At 57.7% G+C, this 24789-nt stretch overlaps 2 protein-coding genes across 18 annotated transcripts in view; one reads left to right on the plus strand and one right to left on the minus strand.

The window, feature by feature from the left end:
- The window catches only part of KIFC3 (kinesin family member C3), a 35635-nt gene extending 34339 nt beyond the window's left edge, over positions 1-1296 (plus strand). For 10 of the 12 annotated variants that reach the window (XM_049702850.1, XM_004264934.4, XM_049702849.1 and 7 more), the window contains one exon: positions 687-1296. In XM_049702850.1, coding sequence (XP_049558807.1) covers positions 687-712 — 26 coding nt within the window. In that variant the 3' untranslated portion in view covers positions 713-1296. Of the gene's footprint in view, positions 1-459; positions 489-686 lie in introns of all 12 variants that reach the window. The other 2 variants (XM_004264935.4, XM_033419043.1) reach the window with 1 other exon arrangement.
- On the minus strand, positions 20-24085 carry KATNB1 (katanin regulatory subunit B1). 6 transcript variants are annotated; one of them, XM_033419056.2, is made up of 20 exons: positions 23929-24085; positions 22493-22786; positions 18083-18213; positions 14191-14308; positions 8747-8847; positions 8315-8356; positions 7595-7678; positions 7265-7380; positions 6739-6810; positions 6427-6577; positions 6064-6254; positions 5827-5957; positions 5357-5407; positions 4355-4422; positions 4080-4199; positions 3839-3988; positions 3571-3647; positions 3409-3483; positions 3064-3180; positions 20-2278 (listed from the first exon to the last, which is right to left on the minus strand). In XM_033419056.2, exons 2-20 carry the CDS (start codon positions 22530-22532, stop codon positions 2221-2223), a joined length of 1893 nt encoding a protein of 630 aa, XP_033274947.1. In that variant the 5' UTR covers positions 22533-22786; positions 23929-24085; the 3' UTR covers positions 20-2220. The 6 variants fall into 6 exon arrangements, with proteins under 6 accessions (XP_033274947.1, XP_033274946.1, XP_012395024.1 ...); XM_033419055.2 differs by lacking the exon at positions 20-2278 and adding an exon at positions 2306-2726 and having other exon boundaries at positions 4080-4148; XM_012539570.3 differs by lacking the exon at positions 20-2278 and adding an exon at positions 2306-2726.
- Positions 24086-24789: the final 704 nt, after the last annotated feature.

Genomic DNA, 24789 nt, shown 5'->3' on the forward strand with positions numbered 1-24789 from the left:
CTTTCCTTATCTGAATGGGCTTTTTCTTTTCTTTCCTTTTTTTTTTTAAGTTTATAAAACTTCTCCAGAACCTGTTTCACAACCTTCCCTGGCCCTGGGAAGTAGCCAGGGCAGACAGTGCTGGGTCCAGCCCTCCGGGCTCCTAGCAGGGCTGCTGACAGGAGGCCCAGGACACAATCCTCTGATCCTCTGAGGCTGGGCTGGTTGGGCTCATGCACGATACACTGTCCAAGGCAGGCCTTGGCTCCCGGGGGGTAGAAAGGACAAGGCTCACCTGTCCCAGATGAGGAGTGAGCCAGGCCACAGGACTAGAATACGGGGCTCCAGCCTCCAGCTTGGCCCACTCACAGAAGGGCCTGGTGAGTGTTTGAGTCTAAAGGGAGAGGGGGGCAGCAGGGTCCCGGGGGGTCCTGGCCCAAGGCGGGCCCACCGGTGAGATACCTGTTGCTTTGATTTCAGCCTGACGGCTGGGGCTGCAAAGTCTCCAGGTGAGTGTCGGGCCCGCAGCCCAGGGCTGCCCGCCCAGCCGCCTGGCCGCCTCGGGTTGCAGGGCTGTGCCGGGAAGCTGGCTGCTCAGGGCGGGGTCTGGGGTCCGCTGCCTGCTGCCTGTGTGCTTCTGCAGCTCCCTCCTGCTCTGGGACAGAGGCTGACAGTCCTGGTGCTGACGAACCCTCCCCCTCCTGCAGGGAAGTCGAGGCCGTTGCCTGTGTGATGGACATGCCCACTCTGCCGGATGAGGGACTGGGTCCTGATGCCTGCCTGGCCTGTTCCTGCTGCAGCGCCTGGAGCCCACAAGGCAGAGGCCAGAGTGGAGGCTCCTCGTTCGCCCGTCTCCCCTCAGAGATAAGAAACACGCTCAGAAGGAAAGGGTGTCTCGGCTGTGGCTCTGGGCGCAGGTGGTATGGGCTGGCCCAGCCCTCCCCACCCTGCAGGGCCCCTCCCTAGTGGGGGGGCTGAGGAGCCCCCAGAAGGCACAGGAACGGTGGGAACTGGGCGGTTGGTGGGCGGCCCTGCGCCACTCTTCCCTGGCTCCCAGGGAGGAGAGTGTCTCACTGGGCGTGTATATAGTGTTCCTAGGTGTACACAGGAGCACGGCCCTCGCCGCCGCGGGCCGGGCTGTATTTATGGCCGGCAGGAGGCCAGCGGGTGGGGATCTTGCTGCTCCCCCTCATGTGCCTGGCACCAGGCTATCGCCTTGCCCACTGGCCTCTTGACATTTTCCTCCCTCTGAAATCCTATTTAAGAACTTTTGGAAGCTTAGGCATTTTTACTTATTAAAATAACCTTTTTACACAAGCATCGTCTGGAAGAGTTGGTCTCGTGAACCCCCGGTCAGGTCGCAGGGGGCAAGCAGGGCACTGGCACGTGCCATTGGCTCCCCACTGCTGGCTGGTCACCAAGTCAGGATCATGTTTTTCTGAACATTCCTGACTAGGAGGGGCCCCCTCCCCCCACCCTTATCATGACTGTGACCCATACAACAGTGCTGTCACCTCCATCTTATAGATGGGAAACTCAAGCTCTCCACAGGCTTGCCAAAAACCCAGCCGGAGTGGGCCCCACTCCACCGCCTGCCCTGGCCTTGCCCCCTTAAGTGAACTGGCCACAGGTAAGTGCTGCACCCCTCCTCCCTCTGCTGACAGCACCCCACCCACCAGGGCAGCGCCACCACGGGGGCTGTGCTGGCCTGCACCCGGTCCCAACCTGGGAAAACATGGGCAGGGCTCAGTGAGGCCCTCCCACCAAACTGGGGTGGAACCTGCCTCAGGAGCATAAGGGACGACCACTGGGTCAGGGGAGCTGTTCCGGCCAGCCAGCACTGGGGGCTCCTGCAGGGAGTGAAAGCTGTTTGGAGGACGGGGCAGCTGCCCTTCCGGTCCTATCCCTGGAGGCCTCCTGGAGGGATGGGGGAGGGTGGTGGGCCCTGGGTCAGCCTAGCGGTGGCCATGCCTGCAAGGCTGGGGTCCTGGCCCCCTGCAGTGTACACCTGCTGGCCCTGGAGGCATCCACGGGACAGTGGGAGTGTGGCTGAGACAGGGGATGAGCTGATGAGCCCACTCCTCACCTGTTTCTCCTAGCCGTGAAAGGGGGAGTTGCTGGGTCCCTCTTCTCCCCAGAACAAGTCTGAACTTACCCCTTCCCGCCGGCCCATCGCTCTGCTGCCCCCTGCTGGCCACGCTGCCTGGTGCACCGCCTCTGGGTCTTGGAGAAGGCGTGGTCTCATCTCTGAAGAGCCAGGCAGGCAATATGGGGCCCCGGAGAGCCTTGTGGCCAGAGGCTGCACCTCCCAGCAAGGAAAGCAGGGAATAGTTACAAATTTAATAAAATTCACTTTATAAATTACAGCAGCAGCCCCAGGGCTCGGTTCGCTGCCCCAGGAAGCAGGAGTCGGACAAAGCTGGGCAGCTGTTGCTGGAGAGAAGTTGTCAGAGTTTAGGGCTGCGGAGGTGGCCAATGGGCCAGCGCCACCGCCTCTAGGATGACCGCAGGCAGCAGTGGGGGCCGGGCAGAGGCTCATGGGCCGGTGGGCGCACAGGGAACAGGAGTGGGGGGCCGAGGCCAGGCCTGAGGGTGCCACCACCCTCTGGGCTCCTCAGTCCAAACTGGCCATGAGCAGGTGCAGCTCGCGGAAGGCACTGCCGTGGCGGCCGCTCAAGCCCGACTTGCTCTTGACGAGGCCACTGATGCTCCTGAGCTGCTTGTAGCAGACCCGGCACTTGTGCAGCCTGCGGGCAGAGGGGCCACGCTTAAGGTGGCTGGCCGGCACGGTCACCGTTACCCCCACCCGATCCCGGAGCCTTTCCTGTACGAATCGCTCCGGCCCTCCTCCCGGACGAAGGCTGAGGCCCAGAGTGCGGGACCCACTGAGGCTGGGCCAGGGCAGAGCCAGGCCATGGGGGAACCAAGGCTCTGGCAACCCTACCCCGTGCCCTGAGCCACCGTCCCAGGCACAATGACCTCTATCAGCTGCTTCAGCAGGGCCGCCAACAAGCAGGCTGGGCCCCCAGGCCTGTGCTCTCGCTTGACCTGGCACCCCTGCCACACACGCCGCTGGCTCCTCACCTCTCCTCCCGGCTGATGTCCACACCCACGGTGGGCGGGGCCGCCAGCATGTCTGTGATCAGGGGCAGAAACCGCTGCAGGATCAGCTTCAGAGAGGTGCAGCCCGTCTGGACGTAGCTTCAGAGGCAGAGGGATAGATGGAGTCACAAATAGAGAGCAAGGTACACAGAGACAAAGGGGGCAGAAACAGGATCAGAGAGGCAGCATGGGCTCGTTTTCACTCTGTCCTCTCAAATTTGGAGGGCCCAGCAATGCTGCACGGCCACCTCACAAGGGCACCGGCCCTGGGGGTCTTTCCCATGGTCCCTCCCTGCTGGGAGGCAGGTGCGGCTTCCCCACCCGTACCTCTCATACTTGCTCTGCAGAAGCTTCTCGATCTGTGGCAGGACGGTGGTGCATAGGTCCAGCTTCCACAGGGAGCTGGGGAGAGGGCCAGGAACACGTGCCCTCAGTGCCCGGCCCTGCCCACTCCCCCCACCGCCCCCCCCCTCCGCCACAGCCACTTACGCTTTCTGGTTGACAATGTTAAGGAGGTCCACGACCACGGACAGGTCATTGATGGCCACGGCCGAGTCCACCGACGTCTGTGCAAACAGAGCACCCGTCAGAGGGGACTGGGGACTGAGTGGCCCTGCCTGGGTGTGGCGTGATGATGGGATTTACTGCGGGCTGTTCATAAGACTGTTCGGCGTGGTGACAGGGGCCGCCTAGCTCCCCCTGTGCCCCTCGGGCGGCCCTCTTCTCAACCCCAAACCCGGGCAGAGGTGGCACTTGCCTTGATGTCACCCGTGGTCCACACGGCCCGCACGGTGTCCAGGTTCTTGTGGCGGCTGGTGAGCACGACACACATGGTGTCATGGCCTTTGCGGATCTGTGACATGGCATCCTCGTCGACCAGCTCCGCCTGCTGGGGGATCTTCACGGCCTGCATGGGACGGGTGCCCTGATGCTGGGAGCCAAGTTCTGCCCTCACCCCACGGGCCTCCACCCGCCCTCAGCCTGGGCCCCCCACTCACAGGCAGGAAGTCAGAGGCCTTCAGTCCGATGGGCTCGTTCCGGGTGGCAGGGATGATGGCAGACTCGGCCTTGGGTGCGGGGGTGGAAGTGACGACTGGGGGCCGGGACAGGACCTCGAGCTGGAGGGGTCTGGGGCTCAGCAGGCGGCCAGCCCAAGGCCTCTTCTCCCTCCCTCCCTCTCAGCCCCCCTCCCCGGCAAGGGCCGCCCCAGCGCCGATTCAGGACTCCAGCCCCTCTCTGAGCCCCACACCCTGCCCGCTCCACCTGGACATACTTTTGGCACCGGGAACTGCACGTCCATGGCTGGGCTGGGCTTTGCTGCCTCCTTGGCTGTGGCCACGTCTGGAGGCAGAAAGAAAAGATCAGTGGGTCAGGTCAGGCCAGGAGAAGGGACGGGCGGGCAGAAGGCAGGGCTTGGGCTGGGGCTGTGGGCGGCACCTCTAACGGGAGGCCTGCGGGCCGGAGATGGGCCTGTCCCCTCCCTTGCCACCCACTCAGCCACAGGGCTGGTAGAAAGCAGGCGCCAAGCACTGTGTGTGGACAGGACCCAGGGAGCTCCAGGGAGGGGCGCTCCTGTCGCCTCACTAGGAAAGGAGTGTTTTTGGGAGGGGGGCGGTGAGTGGATAGTGGATGGTGAGTGGCAGTGCGGGAGAGAGAGAGGCCCTTCAGGAACCCAGCCCGAGGGGCACGAGAAGATGGCCCCTTGAGGAGAAAGCAGGGGAGGGAGGGAGGGGCTGGAGGATGAGGGTGCCCCGCCCTGCCACCTTCTCCAATCGTAAGTGAGCAGAGCAGGTTTTCTCCCTTCTTAAGCCCTCCAGCAGCAAAACCCCAAGCCCCCAACCCAGGGCCTGCAGGGCCTGGCCTCCTGCTCCCGGACCCCAAGCCCCCGCTGTCCTCTCGGCTCCCTCCCACCTGAGGCTCTTCCCTCCTTGTCTCCTCACCTGGCCCCCAGGCCTGCCTGATGTGCCGCCTCCTCAGAGCCTCACGGCCCCCCATCTACACGGGCCCCAGAGCCTCTCACCACTCCCGGCTCCTTCCTACCCTGTGGCTGCCTACCGTTCGCCTTCCTCACTGGGTGTGGGCTCCTGACGGGGGCACCTACCTGCCTTTTCACGCTCAATCACCAGGGCCTGGCACAGGGCCTGGCACACAGCAGGTGCTTTGGGGCGAGTGGAGGGAAAAGATCCAGTGGGAGAGAGGCTGGAAACTGTGCTGTGGAAGGGGAGGACTAGGGAGCTGGGGACCCTGGGAGGCCAGGCTCTGCCCCCCGACTCACCATCCTCTGGGGGTGCTGGGAAGGGCTCACTTCTTCGGGGTGGCGTCCGACCTGTGGAGGTAGAGGGGGTTGGGGACTCATGTGGGTCAGCCCAGGGCTGCTGTCTGAGCCCTCAGGGCCCGGCCAGCCGGGGACCCTGGGCCCGTCAGGATGCGGCAGATGCAAGGTGGTTCCCAGGCGTGCGCACAGCTGCAGACTGACCCGTTCCCGGGCCCTGAACCCTCAGGCTTGCCCCTTCCCGGCCCCTTGCCCCACTGGGCCTTCCTTTGCTTGGGGCAGGCCGAGCACTGAGCGGCTGCTGGGCCTCTGCTGGGGCCTAGAGGACCAGGGAACAGAGCCTGGGCCCAGACATGGGTTAGGAATTAAGCTAAGGGAGTGCAGCAACATGGACGCCATCCCCAGAAAGGACCATCTGCCTCCCTTTCACAGAGGGGAACGTTGGGGCTCGGAGGGGAGGGCCCAGGCCTCACTGATGCTGTTCTTGGGCTGGAAGATCTCGTTGTAGTCCTCGGCGTTCTGGATCTCCGCCCGAGACTCCCGCTCATCCCGGTCATCCTCGCTGCTGGGGCTGCGGCGCTCGCTCTCTGAGTTCTGCTTCACCCTGGGGAGCAGGCCGGGCAGAAAGGAGGCGGGGGCCCCGGTGAGGCAGGGGCTGCGGGCCCGCCTCCTGCGCCCCCCAGCGCCCTCCGGGGCCCCGAGCACCCCACCTCTGAGGCTCGCTGCCGGTGGCGCCGGGCCGCTCGTAGATGCGCCGAAGCGGGGCGCTGGGGTGTGGCGGCTGCTGTGCCGGGGGCTGGCTGTCCTGCATGGGGTCCGGGGCTACCGTGCCCGTCCTGGTGACCCGCGTCAGGTCCACCACGTAAGAGGAGACGCTGCTCTGGGAGAAGGCCACGCCTATCTGCGGGAAGCGGCAGAGCTGGGGCGGGACCCTTCGCGGTGGTGCTGGCGGACGGGGGGATGGGGTGGGGGGTGGGCAGGACCCCCCGGGGCTAGGTGGGAGTTGGGGGCCTGAGGCGGAGGCAGGCGAGTGGCCCAGCAGAAGGGTGCACGGTGGGCGGTGGCTCTCTCACCAGCTGGTCATTGCAGATGGCCAGGTCGGCCACCTTGCCCCAGTTGACGAGGACCACGTCAAAGCAGCGCTCGGGCTCCCAGCCGTAGACGCGCAGTGAGTCCTGGCAGCCACTATACAGGCAGCAGCCATCGGGGTTGAAGAGGACGCTCCTGGGCCAGGCGAGAGTGGGCCGTGGGTCAGGAGACACCGGAGAGGCTGCGGGGAGCCCAGGACGGGAGGGAGCGGAAGCGGAGATGGGAAAGGTCCACCTGCAGCCACACCCCACTGCCCGGGAGGAGGGCCCTGGCCCACTGCCCAGCCGCCCACCTACCTGACAGGCCCTGGCTCCCCTTCGATACAGCTCACCACCTGGAATTTCTCCAGATCCCAGAAACGGATGGTCCTGCAAAGGAAGTCAGGCTGTGCTGGGAAGCCAGTGCCACGTGTTGGCCTCCACACAGGCCAGTGGCCGGGGGAGCCCACTTCTCTCCAGACACCTGCCGCCCCAGGTCACGGCCATTCAGAGCAATGCCTGGGGCCATAGGCTGGCCCTGCACAGGCAGCGGGAGGGGACTCGGCACCTGGGAGGTGAATATGGGCCTTGGACCCAGACACGCAATCAAGTCCCAGGACACTGGGGCCGGATCCAGACATACCATGAAGTCCCAGGACACTGGGGCCAGGGTTGGGAGAGAGATGTGACCCGGGTCCCATCCCAGCTTGGCTGACAGTTAATTCAGCCTACCTGGGATCATATGACACCCTGGGACACAAAACCAGACTGGGGACAGACATATGCCAGAGGACAGGGACGTGAGGGACAGCAGTCACGGGCGACGAGCCCTGCTCCTCCTCACCTGTCAGAGCTGCCAGAAGCCAGGAGGTACTCGTTGGGGTGAAACTCCACCACGTTGACAGGCCCTGTGTGGCCGGGGAACTCGGACATCATCTTGCCAGCAGTCAGATCCCAGAGCTGGGGCAGGTCAGGGTGGAGGTCAGGGCCAGCCTGGCCCTCAGCTGCCCGCTCGCCCTCCAATCCAGCCCGAGCTCTTTATCCACGAACCACCTCCCACTCTGGACAGGCTCGGGATGTGCGAGCCCGATCAGGAGGGAGGTGAGGACCCAACCTGAGTGTGATCAGCAGACCCCAGTCCCCAGCCCTGGGCCCGGGTCAGGCCGGGAGCTACCTTCACCGTGTGGTCATCTGCGGCCGATGCCAGCCACTTCCCGTCGGGGCTGAACCGGAGACACCGCACGGCCTGGCTGTGCCCCTGAGGGGAGGACAGAGCGTGAGCACCCGAGGGGCCTGGGCCCAGCGGACTTCTCTCCCCACCACCCACTCCTCCCTGCCCTCCATAAGCAGTGCTTCCTGGGAGCAGGCAAGGAGGGGACTGACAGCCACATGTGGGAGATGTCACAGAGGGACACTTCTCCACATGCGGTCACGGACCCCCAGTCCTGCAGGACGCTCCAGGAAATAACACTGCGTGGCCTGACAGTTTGGGAAGCAATGTGTCTTGTGTCTCTTTTTGGAGAGTTAAATGCCTCCTCTTAATGTCAAAGGGTCTAGAAACCCCCCAAAATAATTATTAAACCCAGTCCTTCCAAACTCATATGAACAGGAACCCCCTTCACTTAATGACTCCTGCTAGCGGCCTGCAAACCGTGGAGCAGTTTGGTAAACACAGCTCTGCGGGGAGTCACGGAAAGCCGGGGGTCCAGGTAGACCACCCACCGCACTCCTGCTCTGCTCCAGATGCATGTTTCTCATCTGGACTCTTGTTTCTCACGTTCTCACCCAGGTTGGACAACAGTCCCCTCCAGCCCCTGCCAGGGTCTGGACACCACCCCATGCTCCGCGCCTGCAACGTGCTTGTGGAATGACGGACAGAGGGTGCCTTGCTTACCCTGTATCGGAACACACAGCCTTTCCTCCTGATGTCCCAGAGCTGTGAGCAGAGGAGCAGAGGGGGGCAGGGTCAGGACAGGTCACAACCAAGGTGGGCTGGGCTGGGGAGGCCTAGCCAAGCTAAGTCCTGGAGCCTGGGTCGGAGGGCAACATGTGGCCATGAGCAGAGAGGGGCTCTGGGCACCTCCAGGTCATTACACCTCCAAGTGACAGGGGTCTGGAAACTGCTCACTAAAGCTGGGCATCCCGAGCAGAAATGTCTGGCAAACGCTTCCACATCGCTGCCCCGGGAGGGCACGGATGCTGCCACACAGGGGGAAGATGTCCCCCGAAGAGCCAAAGCCCACCCCCCCCACCCGAGACGGGACACACCGTCCCAGTCCCACTGCTTGGCCCAGTGGGAGAGCCAGGGTGCAGAGTGGTGGCTCACCTTGATGTTCGTGTCCTGGGAACCCGAGGCCACAAACTCGCCATACGGGTGGAAATCCAGGCTGCAGATGTTGGCTTTGTGCCCCATAAGTGTGCGAAGGACTAACAAGGAAGAGAGCAGAGACAATGGCGTGAGAGGCAAACAGGATGGCTGGTGGAGCGAGGGCTGTTGTGTTCGTTTGTGTGTGTGCTCTCATACTGACTGCACAGAAAAACACAACAGTATCACAGGCTTTCAAAACAAGGAGAAAAATCAACCAGAGTCCTACCACCCTAACAACTAACTTTCCTATTTTCCTCTCAAGAGATGCCAGCCATTTCTGCCATTACCCGAGCCCTCAGAAAACTCCCTGCAAGCTCCCCGCAGCTTGCACCTCTGGGCTTGTCCCAGCATGCTCTCATGAGAGTGAAGCCCCAGAGTCAGCAGAGCCAGGTAACTACTGTACTTGGCTCAGGCCCTGTGGATGTGGACGTGGAGCTTATGGTCTGCCAGGCATCCCACCACACCCGAGACAGTGCAAGGAGAGAGATGCAGGAGAGGTCCAAGCTGGGGGAGAAGCTGCTAGGTTGAAAAGAGAAATCCAGGGGGGCTTTTTGGAGGCGGTGGTCGTTGAACAGGATGTTAGTGGGTGGCAGATGAGGGAGGCTGCAGGCAAACCTTGCGTTTCTGTCTCAGCGTGTTCTCCGGTACCACTCAAGTTTGCCTCTTCTCTCTGGCGTCATGTGTCTTGCTTTTTATAAGATTTATAATTCCGCTGTTTGAATGAAACCGTCCACCCCAGGAGTGCTGGTGCCAAGGTGTGTGGCAGTCCAGCCATCCTTAGGTTTGTGCCAAGGTGAAACAGGCTGGCTTGTGAGGTGGTGAGCTGTCTGTTGGAGGAGGTGTTCAAGCAGACCCCAGATGTAATGCTTTAAGGACAAGATGCAACCGCACCAAAACCTGAGCAGCTGCCCTCCTCACTCTCTGTAGTTGTCTCGGGGGTTCAGCATTGCCTGGCTGGCCAAGGGGACTTCGGGCACATGCTGCCCAGTCCAGGTCCTGGAGGGAGGAGACTCGTCTGGCTCCTGCCCCAGTCCACACCACCCCCGCCAGCCCACCTGCTTTGCATCCCACAAGCCAGGCTTCCAAAATCCTGGCCCGCCCTGAGAGGATGTGGCAGGTTCACGTTCATGAAGCATATGCCTTCCTGTGGAATCCTGAGCTGAGCCACCCTCGCCCTCTGGCTGCTCTGTGGAAAGCAGGCAGGAACACATTCTTCCGGCGTGATTTCTGCCCTTGGTCTTCTGTCCCAGGAGGGCTCTCGGCAGGCCTCCTGAGGCCGGACTTGGTCGCAGGATCCAGGAGCTGCAGAGTGGAGGGGTCTCCGGGGTCTGTCTGCCCCACATGGGAATCTCTAAACCCTTCCAGCCGAGTAGCTGAACCCTCCAGTGATGGGCAACTGATGTGACAGTAAGGCAGCCCTTTGAGAACCCCTTCCTGCATGTGGGGTGCCAGTTTGCCTCTGTATCATTTCCATTCACACTGTGGTGGGTTGGGGGTGGAGGTGGGCCTGAGGTCTTAGCTCTTCCTGCCGAGGATGCTACGGGCAAGTTTCTCTTCCATCGCTGAACCCCCCGCAAATGGCAGTGCGGACAACACTGGGATGGGAGTCTTGACACCAGGATTTGAGTCCCAGATTCCGCCACCCCCAGCCACAGAGGCTTTATCAAGTTCAGGGCCCTCCCTGAGCCTCAGTTTGTCCATCTGTCATATAAGGAGACAGTGCCAACCTGGCTTTGCATCAGAACCACCTAGAAGCTTAAGAAAGCCAGAGTCTGGGCCCATCCCACTACTGAGTCAGGCTCTCCGGGAGTGGGGTCTGGACTGTGTAACAAGCTCCTTGTAGAGCAGCCAGCTCTGGGAGTCCAGGGCTCAGGAATTCCAGAGGTCTTCAGTTTCCGTTCTTTGCCCACCTCAAGAAATTCCTCACATTCCCTTATGCATGAAAGTCATGGCTGAGAAATCACGGCCCTTGGCTTCTCTTTTTCCTTTGCTCCTCAGTGAATGGTGAATGGCTGGTGCCCTCCACTGGGATCTGGGTCCAGGCAGAGGCTTCCCAGGAAATGAACTGCCTTCTGCCCGAGCCTTTCTGCTTTCTCAGCTGGAGCCCAGCCAGCCCAGGCTTGCTCCTCCCTGGCCCCTTGTCCAGCGATGCCCCCGCACTGTGGGTCCTGTGTGTGGCCAGGCAGTGGGACCGCATGCTGAGATGCTAAGCACTCAGCCCGTTTATTATCTAAGAGGGCCTGGGGCTCTGTCTGTTTATTTATTTATGGCTGCATCAGGTCTTAGTTGCCGCACGCAGGCTCTCTAGCTGTGGCACGTGGGCTCCAGAGTGCGCGGGCTCAGAAGTTGCGGCGCGCAGGCTTAGTTGCCCCACAGCATGTGGGATCTTAGTTACCTGACCGACCAGAGATTGATTCCGTGTCCCCTGCATTGGAAGGCGGATTCTTAACCACTGGACCAGCAGGGAAGTCCCGGGGTTCTGTCTTTCTTAAACAGCCTGTCACTGGGTGGGCAAGCACCACCCAAGAGGCTCGGGTTGAGGTCATTTCTTGAGGATCACCTATACAAGAGCAGAATGAACCCAGCCACCAGCCATGCATGGCCAATGGCCGCCGTCCTGCAGCAGAGGTAGAGCAAGCACCAGAGTAGAGGCCTGGAATGACCTTCAAGTCTCAGCCAGGCAAGGGGGGCATCTCTTCTGGAAGAGGCAGACGCAGCAAAATCCACGTCACCCTTTCCTCTCCTGTCCTTCAGGTAGGGGATGGCCTCCCGCCTGGCATGCTGGAAGGTCCAGACTAGAGGTTGGCAAAAAGCAGGGAGCAAACAGGTTTTACTTGGACCTCTGAGTGTCAGCCTGCAGAGTGTTCTGAAAAATATGGTTTTTTTTAAAATTAATTGACTTATTAAGTTATCTATTTTTGGCTGCGTTGGGTCTTTGCTGCTGCATGCGGGCTTTCTCTAGTTGTGGCGAGCGGGGGCTGCTCTGTTGCGGTGTGTGGGCTTCTCCTTGCGGTGGCTTCTCTTGTTGCAGAGCACGGGCTCTAGTGTGCAGGCTTCAGTAGTTGTGGCGCACGGGCTTCAGTAGTTGTGGCACACGGGTTCAGTAGTTGTGGCTCGCAGGCTCAGTAGTTGTGGCGCACGGGCTTAGTTGCTCTGCGGCATGTGGGATCTTCCCGGACCAGGGCTCGAACTTGTGTCCGCTGCACTGGCAGGCGGATTCTTAACCACTGTGCCACCAGGGAAGCCCTTGAAAAATATGTTGAATTAGCTGTCAACCTTCAGAAATGGGTGGATTCCACATAAATGTCCAGATTCCCAGCTTCACTTGAAAAATCTGTACAGCTAGCAACATTGTGCCCAGACTGCTGTGTGGCAACAGCCAGCAAGGCTGAGAGGCAGCCCCCCTTCCAGGGAAGGCAGGACTCCCCAGTTGGCCCAGAACTGAGGGCATGAGTTTATAGACCAAAAGATCCCAGTGAGGATCCAGCATAGGGATGAGAATAGGCCCACCAAGGCCTATTCTATGAAACCTGAGAACACTGGGACGAAGATCCTACAAACCTGTGAAGAGAGAGAGGCAGAAGGAGGAAAGAAGCAGGTCCCATGAGAGGGATCTGGGATGAGACAGCACTGACCTCCCCACAACAACCCTGGAACCTAAAAGGCAACGGAGCTGCACCTTCACAATTCGGAGGAAAAAGTATTCCCAACCTAGAATTCTATACTCCAACTCTTAGAAATAAAAGGGGGGTGGTTTTAGAATAAAGTAATTTTCAGGGACTTCCCTGGTGGGTCAGTGGTTAAGAATTCATCTGCCAATGCAGGGGACATGGGTTCGAACCCTGGTCCGGGAAGATCCCACATGCCACGGAGCAACTAAGCCCGTGCGTCACAACTACTAAGCCTGCGCTCTAGAGCCCGTGAGCCACAACTACTGAGCCCATATGCCACAACTACTGAAGCCCATGCACTACAGCCACTGAAGTCCACGTGCCTAGAGCCTGTGCTCTGCAACAAGAGAAGCCACCGCAAGGAGAAGCCTGCGCACCGCAACGAAGAGTAGCCCTTGCTCGCTGCAACTAGAGAAAGCCCACACGCAGCAAGGAAGATCCAACGCAGCCAAAAATAAAATAAATAAATTTATAAAAAAGAAAAGAATAAAGTCATTTTCAGCCTCTAAAACTGTGCTTGCAGTGTACCCTTTCACAGTAAGCTATGAAAGAATGTGCTGCACCTAAAAGAGTGGGGGAACCAAGAAAAGTGACAACGTGGGATCCAGTGTGGCAGAGACGGAGAGAGTTCCCCGGGGAGGAGACAAGGGCCCCAGGATGGCAGCTGGGCTGCAGGCCTGGGAGCTCCCAGGCCACTAGGACCTGGGGACAGAGGCTCTGGGAAGAGACACCTCAATGATGGGATGGGTTTGGGGGTAAACTCAAGGAGGAGGGTTACTCTTCTGGCAGATAAGTTGGGGCTGGATTAGTAACAAAGACACAGAAAACATGCAGATGAAAAAAAGATAGAACAACTATTAATTCCAGGGAAACAAAATTATCAAAAGAAAAGAAATACAAGCAGCTCTGAATAATATCTATAGGTCCTGATAATGGAAACACTGAGTATTTAAAAGGTGATTCAGGGAGGATGGGGGGGAAATGTTGTGAGTGACAGAGCTGGGGTAGCACTGAGAGCTCAATTCTCCTTTTCTGTAGGAGGATGGCACAGCTAACGTATGAAGTGTTTTTAAAAAGAAAAGAAACTGCAGTATATCCACATTGCCTGGAAAAGCGGAGGCGATTAGCACTCACCAGGTGCAAGGACAGAAGGCTGAGGCCCCTGGAGTGAGGCAAGGCTTCCTCTTTCCATTGTGACCATTTGTGAACTACCAGCATTTGCCTTTTTAGACTATGCATAACTTCTATAAAGATGAAAACTAAATTAAAACAAACAAAGCACAAGGAAACAGAAAGTCTGGCCGCCCAGGCCCCATTCCTGCAGGCAACAGTTAGCTGGAGCTGAGTGGGGACCCCCGGGAGCGGGGCACACACCCTGGTTCTCCGCACACAGCCCCTTCACTCATTTACGAGTCCTGCGCGGTCCCTGGTGGCACTTGATGTCATTCCAGGTTCTGAATCCACAGACACCCACCTACTCATGCACACATCTGTCCATCATTCAGACATTTACAGAACGCCCCCTCAGTGGCATCACTCAGAAAGCAATGTACGTCACTGCTGCCAGGTCAACAGGGATGGGGAGTCACCACACTGTCTGGTCAGTGCACCCAGGAGAAAAGCACCAAACCTAGTCAGGACAGGCTTCCTGGAGGAAGCGGCTGGACAGCAAAGCTGAGGACAAGCACGACTGCAGGTGTGGTGGGGGGGAAGGCAAGTGCGGACACCTACTTTTGGCAGCTTCCAGGTCCCAGACGCGGATGGAGCCCGACTGGGAACCGGCCACAATGAGCTCCTCAGGGGTGTTGAGACGTACGCTCTCCACTGGGGACGTGTGACCCGTCAGGCTCTGTGAAGAGAGGGTGGCAGCTTCAGCACTCTGCATGAACAGACCCCCGGCTATGGCCCTAAAATCTGGGTCCCTGGGAGGCATGTCAAGCAGGGATGCTGTGCTAGACCGAGCCACCCCCAGGCCTCTCGGCTCCCAGGGCTAAAAGTGGGCCAGACCCCAGTCATGCTCCACCCATCACCCCTGTGCTCCTGACATGAACATCACCTGCAGAAGTGGCCCTGGGCCCCTTGGAGGGGGGCAGCTGACCTTTTAGTCTAAAGTCCAAAGCATCGCCCACCTGGGCTGTGCTCCCATCTCCACTCTCTGCCCGACCCAGCCCTCAGGAGGGGAAACCACAGCAGAACTGAGGCCTGGCTCGTCAGCGGCACACACCTCGCCCCTCTGGAATGCGTGGATCCCCAGGGGCGGCCCCCTCTGGAGGACCCAGCCATGTTCTCAGGCAGGGGCTCTGGAACCCAGGGGACCTGGGAGTGACTCTGCTGGGAGACACAGAGGCTCCCCCCAATTCAGACCAGGCCAGAGCTGGGCAGGGCTGAGCCCAGGGATGGGGGTGGGAGGTGCTGGAACTTCCAGCTTTCTGGAGAGGAGGCTGGAATCTTAAATCCGTGGTGTCTGTCACTCCCCGTACAGCACTGGCCACCGAATGCACAGTGGTGATGCCATCAGCGTTTGCTAAGACCATGTTCCCATGGGAACTGGGGACAGTAGGGGAAAACTGCTCCTCAGCAGAACGACCCAAAGGCCAGACAGTTACAAGCAGCTTGCCCGACTCCCCAGTATCACCAGCAGGAGTATAAATGGGTAGAAACTACATGGAGGGTGATTAGGCAAAAATCTATCCACATTTAGAAATGCACATTCCCTGCACACCAGCCACTCCACCTTGGGGCTTACCCCCCACACACGCAACACACGTGAAACAACACAGACCCAAGGTCATTCTTTGCCGTGAATCTGACAAGAGACTGGAAACAATATATATGCCCACCACAGGAAACTGGTTAGATGAGCTGTGGCCACCATGCAATGGAATAGCATTCAGCCACAAGGATGAACGAGGCACCCTCTGAATGTGAGAAAGACTAATCTCCACGACGCTCTTAGGTGAGAAAAGGTGGAGGACAGTATATGTTGTTCGATAGCATTTGTGCAAACTAAGAAGGGGAAGGGGACCAGGCATGCACATTTGCTTGCAAATAAAACAATCCTGGAAGGACACAGAGGCATCGGGAGCCACAGCTGTCTCCAGGGAGGAATGTGTGGGTCAGGGAGCTATACAAGTTCACTCACAGTCAAAAACACACAGAAATGCAAAGACTGCCTGCAGAGGTGGTAGCATGTGTATACACCTGAGGTGAGAAAGAACCTGGTGAGTCTGAGGCACTGAGAGGCCTGCTCTGTGGCGAGTGAGGGGATGAGGCCTGCTGGGGGCCTGCGAGCGGCACCTGGTGTTAAGCGGCTTAGTCTAGAGGCCAGACCCCATGCTGTCCACTGTGCTGTTCTGAGGGCGAGAGCATGGGGGTCACTTCATGTCCATTTTTTGTCAGCCTCTGTTGATTCTTTTTCAATTGGTGTATGTTACTTTGGCATTTCAGAGAGGGGAAACACATTTGAACCCCCAAAGCAAAGTGAAGCAAAACACTTTCAGTTCTGTCCTTAACCTTGGCCGTGGTTCGGGTCAGATCTCAGCTGTCCACTGGACCTCACAAGAACACTGAGCTGATTAAGTGTCTACTAATAAATATCACCTCCCAGGATTTCCCTGGTGGCGCAGTGGATAAGACTCTGCACTCCCGCACTCCCAATGCAGGGGGCTGGGGTTTGATCCCTGGTCGGGGAACTAGATCCCACATGCATGCCACAACTAAGGAGCCCGCGTGCCACCACTAAGGAGCTGCAACTAAGGAGCCTGCGTGCTGCAACGAAGGAACTGGTAAGTCGCAACTACGAAGCCCGACTGCTGCAGCTAAGACCCCATGCAACCAAATAAGTAAATAAATAAATATCACCTCCCGCCCGCTTTTTATCTTTATCTTTACTTGGCCAAGAGTCAAAAGACTGATACTGCCCTGTGCTGCAAGGTTGTGGCGGGAGAGGGCGGGCTTCTGTGCTGCTGGTGAGAATGTAAATTGATTTCCAGAGGGCAGTTTGGCAATATGTTTTGAGAGCTTTTTAAAACATGCCACACCCACAGATTCAATGCGAAGTCGCAGATCTGCTCAAAGATTTAGGGAGAGGAGGATGTTCCCCGCTGCGGCTGAGCAGAGCCAAAAAACCGGCAATGACTTCCACGCTGGGAACCAGGCGTGGCCAAGCTCATCCCTACGATGAAATACTGCGAAGCTTTTAGAAATCACATCATAAAAGGGTATTTGTTGACACAGGAAAATGCTGACGATGTTGTTATTTTTTTAAAAAAAACAGGCTACAGAAGAGTAAGATAGTGTTCTGGAAACATACTGTTATACGTTTCCGTGTGTGTACACGTAGGCGTGTTTGCATGTGTGCACGTGTACATACAGGCACAAGTCTGCGCACACACGCATGCGTACCTAGAAGGGCACAGACCAAAATACCAAATGTAATGGTCTTTAGATAATCAAACTATATGTGATTCATTTTTGTTATTTTTTTCCCTCCTTTACACTTTCCTGTATTGGAAAACAGTTTTTGGCATTGAATATAGTTGTGTACAGGGAGAGAGTGCCACTGAAATGGAGCAGGACCCTGTGGGGCCTTCCTAGGACAGACACACCTCCCCGCATGTCCTCTGCCTGCCTTTTGTCTGTAGAGAAACTTCTGTCAAAGGATAAATTTAATCAGAGAAGTGAGGAAAATGCAGCAGCAGCAAGGAAAGCAGTCAAACAAGACCAAATAATAATAGCTTAGTCATTCCACAAAGTCAAGGACCTTTAGTTCCTCTTCAAGGGCTATGGATAATAATCTGAACCATATCTTTTGAGCTTTTTTGTAGATACTGAAACTCCCACCAGGTGAAAAAGTTGACTACATGACCACCAGACTATAGCCATGACATAAGCTGCTTCCACGAACTGGCCTCAAAGAAATGGGACCAAACAGGCCCCGGTACTAAAGATGCTGCTGATCTGACCACTGCATGACAATTTCAAGATGACTGTCGGAGCTGGCGTGCTGCTCTGCATGGCACCCTCCCAGCACCTATATACCCCTGAAACTCTCCTTTAGAAGTTCTTGCCCTCTGATCAACGGGGGGGAGTTGGCCATTAGATACACGTCTGCCTTCCCCCCAGTTGCCGGCCTCCTGAATAAAGCAACCTTACCTTTCAACCAACACTTGCCTCTCGAGTATTGGCTTCCAAGCTGCGAGCAGCCAGACCTAAGTTTGGTAACACTGTCAAAGAACCAGTCCTCTAATCAGCTCCAACCAGGGGCGCTCAGATCTTTTTTGTGGAATGAGGTGGGGAATGAATCAAAACAGCCGCACGTGTAACTGACAGGCAAGCGGATAGGCCAGTGGGCAGGGGAGGCTCAAATTCGGGTCCGTGGGATTATTTTACCCTTCTCACGCAGGCTCCCCAGGGTTCTGTCCCATGGCCAGGTGACCTCCCCCCACCCCCATTCCTGAGGACAGGTCACTGTCCCAGCCATCAGGGTTGTCCTGGGCCTTCCTGAGCAGACAGCTGGGGAAGGCACTGATGTGCTGGGTTCCTGCAAAGCTGCCCGCTCCCAGCCCCCAACCCTGGCCTGCCCACCCACCTCTCCCAGCCCCACCTGCCGGCCGAGCCTCACCATGATGCAGTTGGGCTTGTTGATGGACCACAGGTTGACGCGGCAGTCATCCCCGCCTGTGGCCAGCAGCCGGCCCGAGGCTTTGCCCAGCACCAGTGAGGATACGTTGCTGGCATGGGCCACGATCTCCTCTATACAGGAAAGAGCAGAGGGACAAGGCAGTCAGGGGCCTGACGGGCCACAGGGAGGAGGGCTAGGCCTTGCCCTGCTCGGCCACCAGCCCTGGCACCCGAAGCCCAGCGGCAGGGCTCTGCCCCGTGTGGCTCCCCTTTGGTGCCCAGACACCCCCATGAGCCGTGGGACGAGGCAGAGTTTGGGCCTGAGACAGAAATGACTATTTCTCAACTTCAGTCATTTCCATCCTTCCCTTAGGCCTCATGATTTTTTTCCTTTTTCTGTATAGCCACAGGTACTGTTATTGACTTACTATGCTCAATTTTTAAAACTGACTTGCTATTTCTATTTAGCTGTGTCGTTTAAGTAATAATATGCATGAAATTTTAAGCTTGATATGTTCATTCTATTTTTTCTATGACACAAAAAGAAAAATGAAAACAATTATTAAAATAAAAAATATTGACCCATGTAACCACCTAAGCGTCTCAGCCGCCGCCTGGTGTTCCTGCTTTGGGGAACACACTTTCAGAACCGTGCAGGTCAACCACAGACGAGCTGACCCCAGGTGAGCTCAGCCAGGGCTTCAGTCCGCAGCTTCAGAATCATGGGCTGGGTTCTGGTCTGAGCTCTGCTATTGCAAGCTGTGTGGCCTTAGACAAGTTGCTCACCCTCTCTGAGTGCTGGGCTCCTCGTCGGGTAAATGGGGATAATAACAGTACTTGGCTCACTGGGCTACTGAGGGTTCAGTGAGGACATGCCTGTGGGCTGCTGCGAGGGGCTGAGTGCTCACGGCTGCTTGGCAGGCCGAGGACCAGACGCCATGGAGAGCGGGCACTGGGGCCCAGGAGGGTGGGTTGGGTGAGGAGGGAGCAGGACGCAGACGACTGAGGGGTCTAGGTATGAGGGCCGACCGGACAGAGCGGGAGGCAAGGTCACTGTGGGCGGCCACGAGGGCCCCTGGCTTGGACTGGGGGGGGCAGCAGACATATGTCTCAGAGGACATTGCCAGGGCCTCCAGGGAACAAAACATGGGCAAGGAACCAAGAGGCAGCCCTGGCCTCCGAGCCAGGGCCTGAGTAGCTCCTCCTGAGAACGCAGAGGGAAGAAACAGGTCTCCCCACACAGATGAGGGAAAACCCCAACGCGCTGATGCCCGGAGGCAGCTGCGAGGCCGGCGTGGGTGACTCTGAGGGAGAGGCCGGTGCGGCTGCCCTGCAGAGGCCCCTCCTGGGCACCTGCTCTGGCCTCCACCCTGCCTGGGGGTCTCTGTGGTGCCCACTTCAGATGGCAGGAAGGTTGGGAAGCTGGGCCCAGGAGGGATGCTTGCCAGGTGGCGTGGCTCACAGGGGCTGTCAGAGCTGCCCAGGGCACCAGGCTCCAGGCTGAACCTCACAGACAACACCCCACCTCAAGGCCCGGCTAGGCCAGCCCCAGCGGGGCGAGAGCTCCCAGCAGGCCCAAACCTGAGCCAGGGCCTTGGGGACCCCACCACTGGATTCGAGGAAGCTGGGCCTCTCTCTGGTCCGCACCTCAGCCAAGGAGCCTTCTGTCCTCTGGACACTGTAGGGACAGATGCCTGGATGCTCTGGGGCTCTGGTCACAGACACTTATATGTTCAAGAGCTTCTGTTGGGTCAAACTGACAGCCCAACCCAGCTAGAGGGCAAACCACCTTCCCCCTGAGCACTTTGATCCCCAGCCTAGGGTCCTCTCCCCTTCCCTGAAGACACTCCCCGTGTACGCTGCCCTGTGTGTGTGACCCACCTAGAGGCCTGACTGCCCACCCCGGCTCTCACCCTTCCCAGGCAAAGTCCTGGCTGGCCCCCATGGCACTGGGCCTCCTGGGCACACTGCCACCCCTCTCTGCACCTCAGGACTACTGCCCCCAGAGACAGCCATTAATGCATGATATAAATGTTTCCTGGGTACCTGCTCTAGGCCAGGTGCTAAGAGACAGTGGGTAGGGACAGCAATAAGGTTCTTGTCTTCACACTCCAGCCTGATCAGATGGTCCCTGAAACAGGGCATCCAGCCTGAAGAACCACAGACTTTAGGGTGAGAAGGATTTCAAGGCTGGGCCCTTCTAGAAGGGCTCAGACCACTCCCCTGCAAGCAGCCTGAGCAGGGGGCTGATTGGAGCCCCTGGAGGGACCAGGCGGTGGGGTGGGGAAAGGCGGGCACACCTCAGGCACCAGGCATAGGCCTCGGCATAGGGCACTGGCCCAAGAGCTCCCACTCTGGCCTGAAGGACAGCATCCAGCAATGGTCCAGGCCTGGGTACTGAACTTAAATGTACAAACAAATAAAAACAAATAGAGATCCTCACAGCAGGCCAGGTTGATGGCTGCTGCTCTACCCTGTGGCACAGGCCCATGCTAGTTTCCCAAGCTCAGGTGGCACAACCTGGACCCCACATCCCAGCCAGAGCTGGGGGAACACTGCATTCTGGCCAGAGGCACTGAGCACCTGTACCCCAAACAGAAGACACAAAGAACTAGGTTTCAATGACCTCACGCTGGCCAAGCACGTTCTGATCCTCCCCAGACTCCAGAGCCACAAGGAGCCAGAGGTCATTTGGGCTTGGGCTCTCAAACAGTCTATACCCATGGAAACTGCTGTGCACATGAAATTGTCAGCAGATGCCCAACATGCCTGATCACATCACCTCCCACTTGAATGCTTTAGGGCTTAGCCTTGCCCTTCAGATAAAGCCAAAACCTCAGAAGGACTGGGGTCCTGTAGACACATGTCCTCACCAGCTTACGTGACACCACATTCTCCCCACTGCTGTGCTGCAGCCCATGGCCTCTTCTGAGGCCTTCCAATGCACCAAGCTTCCTGCCTCAGGGCCTTTGCACATGCTGTTTAGGCAGCCTACAGCACTCCCCTACCCCCACCCCTCATCACCTAGTTAACTGATTCAAAGCACAACTGTTAACTGTTCAAGCTTGGAATTAGGTTCCAAGGAGAGATGGGTCAGTGTGATTATCTGATTCCTGCCTGTTGCTCTCCCCAGGCTCTGAGCCCCACTGCATAGGGACCTTGTCTATTCTGTCCCCCACTGTCTCCCCAGTGCCTGGTTCTTTCCTGGTTTCTCAGGAAAAACAGCTGTTGAAGGTATACATTCATAACTCCAATAAATACAAAGCCACTCTGTCCAAAGTATACCCTCCTTGGGAGCCCATAACAGGATTCTCCCAGAACCCTAGGGCTGAGGAACAATTTGAAAATGGCCCAAACCTCTCATTTACAAATGAGGATGCTGAGGCCCAGCAAAGAGTTTTGCCCAGATTCTCACAGTTAAAAAATTGAAGGAGCCTTGCCCCAGCTTCTGAAAACAGCCCAGGGACAGCTCATAGCAGAGGGTGACCAGTTTGGACACACCAGATCTATGCCAACCAGTTATTACAGGCGGGGTACAGCCCACAGAAGCACCAACGTGTAGAGCAACAGGTCTCAAAATATGATCTGGAGAACACTGGGATCCTCACGATCCTTCTGGGGGTCCAAGAGAACAAAACTACTTTTATCATAATACTAAGATGGAATTTGACTTTTATACTCTCATTTGCTCACAAGAATATGGTGGCGTTTTCCAGGAGATATATGACATGTGAGGACGTCATCACTAACGGCATGTTTCTGCGTTCTTGTGTTTTAAAATGTCTCAGTATTAATTTCTAACGTGGTAAATATTGATAGATATGACTCCCATAAACAAAAACTCTTTGGGGTCCTCAATAATTTTTAAGAGTATAAAGGTGTCCTAAGACCAAAGAGTTTAGAGCTGTCAGTATAGAGTAACGGTGGGGGTGGGTGGTGCCTGGGCTCAGGTACATTCCAGAGGCTATCAGCATCCCTCTGCCTATCCTCTCACCCCAGCCCCCAGCCCAAGATGCCCTCATTTGACGGGGGAGCTTGACTTGTGAGATGTCTGAAAACACCAAGAACATCTTTCAGGATTTCTTGCCCCATCCCGCCTGCCAGCCTAACTGGAAATCCTGCTAAGTGCTTCATTATGTTCATTTTCTCACTTGAATCTCACAGCAACTCTAGAATGGAGGCGTGATTATCTCCTTGCACAGACAGGAAACTAAGCCTCAGACAGGTTAAGTCACCCGGCCAATGTCACCCAGCTACAAAACGCCAAAGGCATGATCTGCATCTTGGTCTACTTTACTCCAAAGCATGGAGTCTCCCCCTGTGCCTAGAACTGGAGACACAGTTGGGGATTCAGGCCACCCAGCAACAAACAGCTATCAGGGTAAATGGGGTGAGAAAGAAAACCACTCACGTAACTTCCAGGCCGTCTTGGTGACCACAGGGGTGGCCATCCTTCAGCTGGCTGGCACCTGAAGTTCCACCCACAGTAGACAGTGCTTTCCTTGTGGGGTGGGGGTGGATCCCCCCCAGATCCGCCAATCAAGTTGGCAGGGAGTTTCCACACATCCAGGCAGAGGGAATGCTTCGTCTCCCAGCCCCGGACCACCTCGTGGTTTTAAATCATCCACAGCAGCAGCCCGTGCGTGACCGTCGGGATCCTGGGTCATGGAATGTCAGGCTTGAGCCATCTCAGCTCAACACTGGGCTGGAACACAAACAGAGGTGATGGCTTGTGAGCAAACACTCAGGGGGAGCTCAGGGGGTCCCTGGGTTTGCAGACCTGCAGATGCAGCTCCCTGGATGACCAAGGCCACTTGATAAAGACAAACACCCACCAAAGCCACCAGAGCCAAGAGATACGCTGCAAACTGGGTTTGAGAATCTGGAGAGGGGGTACCTCAGGCAGGGTGACTTGGAATACAGGGAAAAAGAAGGTCCTCCCAGAGGCCAGGATGACGGGAGGAGGCTCTGTTCCAGGAAGCTGGCTGCCTGAAATGCAGCAGCTGCGGTGGGGCGGGGAAGACCACATGTCTGCAGTTCAGATAGATTGCTGGGAGTCACTGTCTGTCTGACGTATGGGAAGGGGGCGGAGTCAGAGGCTAAGTTTAGGGGCCCATCAGAGGCACCCTAGAGATAGGCATTGAAGTCTTCTCTGGGGAGAGCCTCAAAGAGGGCCCTGGGGGTCCAGTTCGTATCAAGGGAACTACACCGGGTCCCTGCAATTCCCAAGGACAGTGCTGGGAACTAGGCCTCCAGTCTGGTCGTGAGTCGGTATGACTCTTCAACTCTAAAAGGCGACCTCATGGAGCCTCCTATCCCCTTCCTCCAAGCCTCTCTCCCACGAACCCTATCCTCGCCCTCCCCTTTCTCCTGGGTTCCCCAGTTCAGACTCTCTAGTCCTCCATTCACTCCTCCTTCTCCCTGCCGCCTGTGTCCCCCCATGCGTGCACATCCTGTCTCCTGGGCTCCCTAACTTGGCCCCTGCCTCGCCAGACCCTCTTGTCTCCCCCTTTCCTCTGCGCTAACAGTATCCCCATTCATTCACTCTCTTGCTTCTTGCGTCCCTATTCATCACCCCTCCTCCTACTAGACCCCCGGCTCTGCTTCCGGCCTCCCTGGTTTTTCCCCTCCGGCCTCCGCGCCGGTCCCACCCCTCCCGAAGCTAGGGCTGGTCCCCCGGCCTCGCCTAATCCTCCCACTCCTCTCAGCTTACGGGACACAGGCTCCAGCCTCCCTCCGCCCAGAGCCCTCTCCGCCGCAGCCCGTCCCGGTCCCGGCAGGCTCAGCCCAGCCCCGGGCTCATCCTCCCCTCGCTTCCTTGCGCCCTCGGCCCCGCGTCCACTCCACCTGCAGCTGCGGCTCTGGAGGCCGAGGCTCCGCTCCAGGCGCGACCCCCACTTGCCTCCATCCCCTGGCCTGATTGGCCGCTGCTTGACAACCGACCCTCACAACAAAACCTCCGGCTCAGAGCCTCGCCTTCCTCACCTCTCGCACCAATCAGCCGCCGCGAGCGCCCCAACCCCCTCCGGGCTTGACCAATAGAAGCAGGCGCTTCTGCCGCTTTTCCTTAGTGCCCTCCCCCTTTTCCTGAATTGGACTAATCACGAGGAAGGAGTGTTCAGGAGCCGCCCCTCGGCCTCTAATGAACCAATGCGAGCTGCCGTGTCCTTGATCCCGCCTCCTCCTCAAGTTTTCCCTGCCCTCCCCTTTCCATCTCTTCCGCGAACCTAGTTTGCATTTTCAAAATTTGAGACGCCCTCCAAGGGCTGCTGCGCCAATCCCTTTAGCAACCGTCCCGGCTTGACCAATCAGCGTCCGCATTATTGGAAAACCAATTCCAGTATAGCCAATGGGAACGGGACCTCGGGAGCAGCGTGACGCCTCGGACCTTCCATCTTGGATTGGGGCGAAGCGGGGACGAGGCCTTAGTCAGCACTTTGCGGTAATTCCTATTTCTTACCTTTGCTCGTGGGCGGCGTTTCCGTGCTCTGAAGACTTTGACGCCCCTCCCTGGCTCGGACGCCGGCTTGAATCCCTCACAGGAGGCGTAGAGGGAAACGGAGTCTGATTCCGGGTCCGAGTCAGTCGTGGAGCCCTGGAGGGAAGCCCCTACGGCCTCGGCCTCAATGAATGGATGAGTCGGCTGAACCCTTAGGCGGACCACCAACCTGGAACCCGAGAAAGGCCGACTTCGTTTGGGACTCGTGG

The sequence above is a fragment of the Orcinus orca genome, chromosome 20, assembly GCF_937001465.1.
Source record: "Orcinus orca chromosome 20, mOrcOrc1.1, whole genome shotgun sequence".
Classification (NCBI taxonomy): domain Eukaryota; kingdom Metazoa; phylum Chordata; class Mammalia; order Artiodactyla; family Delphinidae; genus Orcinus; species Orcinus orca.

Excerpts from the sequence above, each read along its gene's own strand:
- KATNB1 (XM_012539570.3), bottom strand. The coding sequence starts at position 22,532 with ATGGCCACCCCTGTGGTCACCAAGACGGCCTGGAAGTTAC. Across the intron at positions 5,408-5,826 it reads CCAGCCCAAGAACAGCATCA|GTCGGACGCCACCCCGAAGA; the intron begins GTGAGGCCTGGG and ends CTACCTCCACAG. Across the intron at positions 4,200-4,354 it reads TGCAGTTCCCGGTGCCAAAA|CTCGAGGTCCTGTCCCGGCC; the intron begins GTATGTCCAGGT and ends AGACCCCTCCAG.